This window comes from Adiantum capillus-veneris, chromosome 23, assembly GCF_014529385.1.
Source record: "Adiantum capillus-veneris isolate H3 chromosome 23, ASM1452938v2, whole genome shotgun sequence".
Classification (NCBI taxonomy): Eukaryota; Viridiplantae; Streptophyta; class Polypodiopsida; order Polypodiales; family Pteridaceae; genus Adiantum; species Adiantum capillus-veneris.
In genome coordinates, this window is record NC_140953.1 from 107473463 (window position 1) to 107483226 (window position 9764).

The window sequence follows — 9764 nt, forward strand, 5'->3', positions numbered from 1 at the left end:
TTGTAATCTGGAAGCTAAAAATGAAACTTTTTAAAGAATGGTTGTAACTCATTATTTGTATTAAGTGGACTGGCTGAAGATGCCGATTTCTTGAAGAAGGTAAGTATGATTCAGATTACTGCAGGGTTTTTGAATCAGGCTGATGGTTTTATAGAAATATATATAAAATATGTATAGCTCAAAACTGTGTACAGAGACTGTCAGATTTTTTGATAAAGGTGAAAAACTTGAGGTTCGGTTTACGATAGGTACATTTACTGACTGTCGACTTACTGTGTCTCTCTCTCTCTCTCTCTCTCTCTCTCTCTCACACACACACACACACACACACACACACACACACACACACACACACACACACACACACACACACACACACACACACAATGTTCACATTGAGAACTCCGCTCTCTGAAGGCACCAGATAGAGGGGGAGAGGGTTCAAGAGAACTCTAGCTATGAACGGCTCAATCAACGGAGATCTTCGGTGCGGATAAGTGTGTGGAAGGGATGGAGCTCGGCATGACCGTGGGCATTCATTACGACCACACTTTGCTTAACTAGAAATATAAAATTAGCTTTCATCATCCCATGCTAGCATGAGACATACGTATATTTGGCTACACAAAATTTGTAAAAAAGGTTTGGTGGTTGTGCAATCCTAAAATTCTTTTGTGAAAATTGTAATCTCTTAAGATACATAGATTATTTCTTGCAAATTTCACCAACATTTTTATAACCTTGAAAATACATTCTTGTTGTTTTACTCATCATGGTAAAATAAATAGATAAGCTTACATATAAATAGATAAAATAATGCTATGATTATTTGTATAATCGGGAATGCTAGTAAAATTACTTGTAATATTGCTATTTTTACTTGATATGTTGTGTCAAATTCTAAGCATAGGGATTCCTCAATTATTTATTTTGTTCATCAAGGTGTGTTGCTATCTCCATAACAATCTTGATGGTGGTGCATACTGTAGTCTTCCCACATGTCGCGCCATCAAATTGGGGGTCATCAGAGTTTTGGAAGTTAGAGACACAATCCAGTAGATTTTGGTTGCAAGTCACGTTTAAGTAATTGGCTACAATCAAGCATAAACAACAAAAGGTTAGAACTATCAAAAGCAACTAAACATCATCAGTCATCATAGTGGATTGATTTAAAGATAAAATTAAGCATTAATGAGTGCGAGTGGTACTTTTTTAAAATGAGAGGTCTTCAAGGTTGTTTATTTTGTTGAATTTACATATAAGAGTTCACACCAAGAGTCATAATTATGTAACCTTTGTAGAGGGGAGGGTGGTGAGCTTTATTTCATAATGTTAAAAATGAAAGTGTATATGAGAACATTTTTTATCTGATCTTTTCATTACATATTTCTTTCAATAGTTTTTATGGTCATAATATAAGCCTCATGATGCTTTTTTAATCAATAGCAAACCACTTTTTGTTGATATTAAAACCCTATGGAGATGGATGGATAAAACTAGATAATAAAAAATCTTCTTTGTTTTTTGAGATGAAAATTTGAAGAATCGCCATTTTGTCATCTAGATTTGAAAAACCTTATTATAATGTTTAAAGTATGTAGAACACTAAAACAACCGCAAAATCAGCAAAGTTACAAACTTACATGGATCATCTCCAATGCATGCATCGTGGGTTTGGCAACAAACATCAAGGTTGTCACAAGGAGTCTCCCCATCACAACCAGTGTAGCCGATCCCACAGTACTTTCCATATCTCAAGAGAGGTGGAACTGAAACAACATTTTGTGAAAGATTGTTAGACATTCTCAAAAAGATAAGACTACCTAGTATTTATGCTAGATAATAGTTGTGTGACCATCACTTGTATGGTTAATAGATGACACTCTTATGTCCCTGGATTTTTTTTTTCCTCTAATCCAAGAATTTTTTTAAATCTTTTATGTTTTCTTATCTTAGCATTTTTAAGTATTAATTTTAGTGATGCATGATGAATCTAGTCTACACAAAGTTGGCTTATGAGTTGACAAAAAATAGAATATTGTTGGTGGTTATGGTATAGGGAAAGGACACTAACCCTTGGAATCATTGCAACCACATGGCGATCGGTAAGGAGCTAAGAGCCATAATGGGAGCAATGATTATTGGAGGAAGGACACTAGCAGTCCTTTCTTAGCCGTCAAGTGTCCAAGAAAGAGGGGCAAGCAAGATGAGGTGGTAACATTTTTGAAATTGGGTTGGAATCTGAATAATGTTGGCTTTGTAAGTGTCATGATTTCATTCGCTACAAGCTCTCATACATGGTTTTTTAATTATGGCAATTGATGTGTCATTCATCATGTGATGCACAATGGGCATTCCCTGTAGGAATGGATAGCAAATGAACGGCCTAGATGGGCCACACCTTGAACCGAGACCTGATGGAAAACCTAACATGCTTAGAACATATATAATTTTGTGCCAATATTCTCAATTTTGTAATGCAAGCCACTTTTCAAACATATTATTGTGTTTTATAGTGCTAGATAGTTATTGAAAGTAGTTAAGTGTTACTAGACACTTCTATATCTACTCATCGTGAAACTTTTGTGAATTTTTATTAAAGCTAAATAAATTACTTTAGTAATATGAGCTTAGAGATAGTGGAAGCTATTATGAGCTATGGATTCCACCACATTAAAAAGATTTCAAGCGTCTAAATTATGCTAAAAACTTTTTAGTATCTATCTTATAAACAATTTAGATAAGCTTAGAACTCATGGTATGCTTTATGTTTCTACATGTAAAGTCTACTACTTTAGGGTTATTCTCATTCTTTTAAGGGTTAGAGCCTGTTTAAAACACAAATTCTTGCTTAAATGCAAAACTTAGTACATGCAAATTTAATGACAAATTTAGCACTTTAATCATGCTTTCTTGGCATATCATATATTGTTTCATATTGAACCCATCGACATCACAACATGATTCTTTCATGCTTTTTATGGTCCTAAAATGTTATATTGTCGTCAATACGGTATGCATATTGTTCATTGGCGAATAAAAAAATTAGGCTAATTTCAAGAGGAGAGCATATTTTCTCTTTGAATATATGCATTTGATCAATGAGGACCGTGCAAAAAATAGTGATAGAATCAAGATTTTGTGATGACCTTTTTAATGTTGGCTTTTGAGGACAAATTTATATGAAATCGATTTTTTTTTTTTGGCTTAGTGTCACCCTTCTTTTACTTTGCTACTATCCATGACAATTTAAGGGGGTAAAATATAGAATTATACCCACCTAGTGCTACTCTTGTGGATGTTTGGTGAGGCAATTTAGCAATTCATATCCAAGAGCTCTATCGCTTTAGTACTTTTGACTCTCAAAATTTGAGTCATAAAGAAGGTTGGGTTTCATGGTAAAAAAATTTTGGATTGCTCCCAATGAACACATATGGTTAGGATGAAACAATGCAAGAGTGTTGCTTCATAAATTTTAGAAATTTTTCATGAAACATTTATGATTATACGAAAATTATGAGATCATCGCGTAGTCTTTTAAAAACGTTGAAAAAATACCATTTATATCGACTCAAGTAGCGTGCTTATTATGATGAAAAGATGTGAAAGCCTCAAACACAGTAAATCCTCTCACATAATAAAAATTACAACATAGAAGTTATACATATATGAAGTTGAAAAATCTTCCTACTAGCTCCTACTTAAAAAAATCAAATTCTCATAAGATTCCCCTCCCACACCATTATGTACCCCCTAACCTACACAATGCTCCCCCGCCTTCCTTCTACGCTCTCCTCCTAATCTCCACCCTGTCGGCCCTCTCCATCTTCTCCCTGTGCATCTCCTACACTATGGCTATGGAGCATTCACAGATCGAAAGAGATCAGAGAGAGCCTCCACTTCCTACGTGGTTCACTGCCTACGTGAGAACTGACATGCCTTCACCTTAATTGCCTACGATTATGGGTGTTAATGGTGCACCTCGTGCGCGCATGCGCGCGCACGCACGCACGCACGCACGCGCACACACACACTCACTCACTCACTCACTCACTCACTCACTCCAGCTCAAAGCACCATCGCCCTTCTCCTCCACTCTCTTAAGCGGAGGCACCTCGCAACATTTCTGTTGCATAGATGTGCTCACATTGAAGTCACTTATAAAAAATTAAAAGAAGAGCACATTGGAGTCACTTATGAAAAAATTACAAGAACTTGATGGTAGCTAAGAATGAAGAGACCAAGAAGTTATGTCTCCTTCTCAAAGACCTTTCTAGAGTCTAAACTAAACTCATGCTCAAACCAACGAGTGAAAATGCTATCGAGAGGAAAGTTGAGCAAGTACATCTAGCGGCAACTATCTCTTTTTCAACAGTTCCCCACCACCTCCTGCTGGGCATGAATGCTTCTTGTAGCAAAAATTGCTTTGTCGATTACATGATAAATAGGTCAAGATGTTAAAATTTTTATCCAATTGGTGAAACAAATTTCTCTTGAATGCCCCATAATCTTTATGTCGAAAAGGTCTTGGACAAATCTTATTTTTACCAACAAAAGTGCTTACTTGAGAAATCATGTTAATTAATATGGGAATACCTATCAGTGTAAGTTGATAACTCCTTCAAGGTCAAGGATCAAGGGACACTAGATCCTGACCCTCCATCTACTGGATGTAACTGGCCGTAATACTAGGAGCAAGCCGTTAGATTTCTGACAACTCAGCACACATCAAGATAAAGGTCACTTCTCCAACCCAACACTGCCACATCAGGAGATGTCTGAAATTTTTGCTTCTTAAACACTGATGGAATTTATGATGGGCTCTTGTGCGCTATCAAGCCCGTCAAAATTTCACTGTTGATCCTCCTTCCTCTGACCCATGAAGGTCGGAAATAGTCGCTTGGTGACCATTCTTATAATCAGTGCTCTCGACCTCCGCCGGTCACCTTGATTATGGGGAATGGTCACTAAGAGACCATTCCTTACCCCATAGATATTGCAAGTCATGGCCATTCGATCACCAAGATTATTTATTGACCAAAATGGGTAAAAGGAGTATCTGATAGGTGTATCAAGCATAAGGTCCTCCATATATACAAAAGGCAATGAATTAAGCAAGCAAAAGAAATTTTGGTCTAGTATCAAACAATAGATGTTTGATATCATAAGATAAAGTCAGGCTAAATTAGAGGAAGTTCACAAAATTTAACAAAAGATAGGGAGAAAACGAAAGAAAGGGATTTACACTTCAATGTGGGGCCTTCTAAAAGAGGAAGCTTACAAATCAAGATCTACATCACTTCATTTCTAGTTCTCCTTCATGAGTTTTTGATTTATACTCAAACATTGGGTTTAGGAGCTTTGCTAAACAACCTTGGCTCTGAAACCAATTGATATGGAGAGGGGAGCAACCTCGATCTCAAAAAAAAAAATCCATGTATACATGCTTAATTGTGACATTCCACAAGCTCATCATCTACTCGTGTAGACCGCACAACTTTATGATATTAGCAATCTCTGGTCTAGCAAACGTGTACAAGCCTCATAATTAGGCACCACTCATAGGTCACAAGTTAGACTTACCTCAATAAGATGAAGTTAATTATTTGAAATGTTTGTCAATTTTTTAAAAATGTTTGTACTTCTAAAATTATGATGAGAAATGCTTCAAAAACATATAAGTAGGTATTTTTCCACACAATAGCTTTAAAATGATACTATTCCCATAGAATTGGAGAATTTCAAGGCCTCCACGATCCATATTGAAATGATATTTTGCAATGATACGATGACCGTCAAGCAATTACTATGCTATCACAGAGCTCCAGAGATTGTGACGTAACTTGCTTGAACAAGTACAATAAGCATTAGCACATAGAGCCAACATGTGGCCACTTATTTATGAGCATGACAATGGACAAAATTGATGTGGATTAAAGGTTCCACTTCACACTGGACAATGCTCATAATGGCTTGTCCTAATAATTGGACTATGTGCATACGTGGCGCGTGGCGTAACCAATGATCGAGAGCATGCGTACAATTAAAGAACACCGCCCCCCCAACCCCCCCCCCCTCTTTCCATGTGGGGGCATAGCCTGTTCTTTAGTTAAAATATAGTCGTTTGCAAGCGAGGATTGAGCTTCCAATGTTGTTAGTGTAGTGGTTGAAAACTTGAGTTTAATCACACACGCGTGCGTTCAAACCCTCGCCTACTCAATGACCTTTTGGTTCAAGCATCGCCCCCTCGCCTATTGCCTTGAAAAAATTCTAAGGCACGAAAAATGACCGACAACCGGCTTGATTGGTTGCTAAGCGTGACATGTGACAGGCTCTAACATGTGCCACGTCCTTAATTAGAGTCCAATATTTAGACAAAGCCCCTCATAATTAAGGGTAGCAATGTAATCACCATTCTAAAATACAATTATTGGGATTGTATAAAACAAGAAAATGAATTTAAGTAAAAAGGCGAGAGAGGGAACTTACAAATGCAATCGCTTGACTCGCATGTATTGCCGCATGGCAACTACAAAACAAATGGTGGCAATAGTTCTGATCTCCCCCCCCCCCCCCCCCCCCCCTTCTCTCTCTCTCTCTCTCTCTCTCTCTCTCTCAACATACAATGAGTTTTTTCTTTAAAATTCATGACCTTTAGAAGGGAGCAAAGTAGTGCATGACTCTACAAAAGCATGGACAAAGAGTGAGACATGTAGGAGTGATTACAAGGATGCATCATTCCACCTTGCACAAAGCAAAGAACATTGCATATCTCTCTCTCTCTCTCTCTCTCTCTCTCTCTCTCTCGCCACTGTATAATGTTCACACACATACACACGCGTGAAAAATTATTCTCTCTCTCTCTCTCTCTCTCTCACACACACACACACACACACACACACACAGAGGCACGCCGCGTGCGTGCCAGGTATCCATGAAATGGGAGAAATATGAGTGCGCATGAGAGAGAGAGAGAGAGAGAGAGAGAGAGAGTCACCAGATCGGAGGTATTGACAATAAGAGCGCAGGAAGGCTGAGTGTTGTAGGCGAGGAAGATGACGATGAAGGCCAGGCAGAGGCCCGCATGGCTTGCGAGCGAAAGAGTCCGAGAGAGCTGAGCTGCCATGACAGCTGCTGATGATGTAGGCTACTACTTGTACGTAGTGGCGCTTTTGTATTTATATCGACGATGGTGCCCAACGATGAAAAGGAGATCGGTTTCCACGCCTTCAAGATCAAGGCGCTCTCTCTCTCTCTCTCTCACACACACACACACACACCTAAACGTTATCACCATTTATTAAACTTTATGTGAGTGTTCGGGAAAAGTGTGCCTCAGCTTAGCCTAGCCTTGCGCCGGTTGAAAAATCAAAACAGTAGGTTGAAAGGGAGAGGGAGAAGGAGATAATTTACTAAGAGAATTTTAAAAAATAGAGTTAAATTGCAGAAAGCATCGATCATTTTGGAAAATTTCCTTTTTGAATCTATCTTAAAGGACATTTTATATGTTTGTGAGATTGATTTTTCTCGAACATTGGAGCCTCAAAGCCTCAGCTTCAGCCTAGATGAGTTTGGGGTCGGTTGCACAAAGGTTTATCTAGCATGATTCTTTATTTTTATTTTTATTTGGGGGGGGGGGGGGGGGGGGGGGAATGACATGGGACAGCCATCAAGGATCACCGCACAAGGGGGGCTTGAATTATTACCTTCTCCTTTTGCAATACTTTCAACAAGGCATGTTAGGGGATATAGATAGATGGTTGGCTTAGGAGGGGAGGTTGGGGGGTCGAAACTGCCAACAAGCAGCAAGGGAGTTAATCTTTTTGGACGCCAATCCAGCTAACACGTTGTCAAAAATTTTGTGGTGCAGCTAGGAAGGCATCGAACCTCTGATTGTGAGAGTTCACGGCTTAATCGTTGACAAAAATCACTTATTCAAAACAGAAAATAAAAAACTTCATCTTAGCCATGGAAACTCCACTCATTCACAAGGCCAATAATAACTCAAAACTCTTGTTTGTGATGATTTCAGCTGGCCTCGACCCCAATTAGACAAATACAGTGCATGTTTTCCATGTACAAAACCCTAACTTCCTCCTTCAATTCTTTGTCAATGCAATTTCATGGAAGCTTGGGCACTTTCATGCACAAGCCCACACACCTTTTAGAAGCGAGAAACCCTTACAAGAACCTTCACATACTTGAATACAAGGTAGGAGCAATGAGGGACTGCACTACCACACCATAGGAAAAGCTTGTGTATCCCTTCTCAAAGAGGCTTCATTTGTTCATATTCTTCTTTAAACAAGCTAGCCCCTTGCTTAGAGTCTTAGAACCCTGAGTGATGTAGCATTTTGAGCCACATTTTGCCCAAAATGGTATTTTTTAATCCTTATTTGGCTATTTTTTAGCACAAATATGACCCATATTGGTCGTAAAAATCCCCAACAAGCTGAGAAAACTCCCTTAAATTTTGGAAATTTCTCCTTGAGCTCAATTTACAAGTTGAAGCCCATTTTTTCACTTGTCTTGACGTCTAATCACATAATTGATGGCTATGTATGCCACTTGCTATTTTTGGATAGTGTTCGTCCGCATTGGACTTTCTAGGTGACACGAATGTGCCACCGCAATGCACTTGAAATACGTACATTTCTTAATCAAAGTAAGCAAGTTTTATTGTGAGAGCATTGAACTTTCTAGGTGAAATAAATGTGCCCCCACAATGCCCCTGAAAATATGTACATTTCTAAACCAAATTAAGCATGTTTTATTGTGAGAAAACACGCATTAGTGCCACATCCACAGTCTCAACAATACTCTAAACCTACACATCCTCCGGTATGTGCTACAATAGTTTTTGTTAAGCATTAAAACTTATTGCTAGATACCATATCCTCCCTTTCATCCTCACATAAGGACCAAACCATCCCTTTGCCAGCTTCTTTGTTGTAGAGTGTTGGTTATCAAAACTATTGTCATACACCAACGCCTAATCACCGTCCTCGATGTCTTTTGGCATGACCCTATGTGTCTTATCAAACTTGCCTTTATTCTTCAAACTTGCTTCTTTCGATTGTGATAATGCGAGCTCAATATATTCAAACTTTCTCTCTAACTGGTGTTTTTGCAAAGCAAGAAAGCCTTCCCTACTCATTCCATCCTCCCAGGGAAATACATTCCATGTAGGACTCACATTCTCAATTGGCATCACGCATTTCTGACCATACATCAACTCAACATCCTAACAATATCTAATGTGCGCTGCAAAGGGGGCTGCCACATGGCAATAGCTAAGCCCCTTTGCATTGCACCTAGCATCCTTTGCTTGGCCACACTGGGACCTAGATTGAAAGACCATGGGGACCGAGGTGCATTGATGGGCAAGCTCATTATAGCAAAAAGAGGGCTCTCTCTCTCTCTCTCTCTCTCTCTCACCAAACCTCTCCAGGTGCATTGGGAGATCCTGTTGCACCCATCATCCTATGCACCTATCATCCGAGGCTCTGCCCATTGCACAAACTATTGCATTTCCCTCCAGTGTTTGATTGTGGTACCTGCAGAAAGGAGTGCTTGATTGAAAGAACGAGTCAAGGTGAGCATGAGAGTGTGTGTGTGTGTGTGTGTGTGTGTGTGTGTGTGTGAGAGAGAGAGAGAGAGAGAGACAGAGAGAGAGAGAGAGAGAGAGCGAGAGAGAGAGAGAGAGAGAGAGAGAGAGAGAGAGAGAGAGAGATGTTTTAGTGTGGTTGTGCAGACCTCTATCG

The 9764-nt window shown here is 39.1% G+C and overlaps 1 protein-coding gene across 1 annotated transcript; it reads right to left on the minus strand.

Annotated features, from left to right (window-relative positions):
• Positions 1-678: 678 nt before the first annotated feature.
• On the minus strand, positions 679-7221 carry LOC147428324 (phospholipase A2-alpha-like). The gene is made up of 4 exons (XM_086497412.1): positions 6998-7221; positions 6490-6529; positions 1644-1769; positions 679-1091 (listed from the first exon to the last, which is right to left on the minus strand). The coding sequence occupies exons 1-4, from the start codon at positions 7124-7126 to the stop codon at positions 922-924; spliced, it is 465 nt and encodes a 154-aa protein (XP_086353538.1). The 5' UTR covers positions 7127-7221; the 3' UTR covers positions 679-921.
• Positions 7222-9764: the final 2543 nt, after the last annotated feature.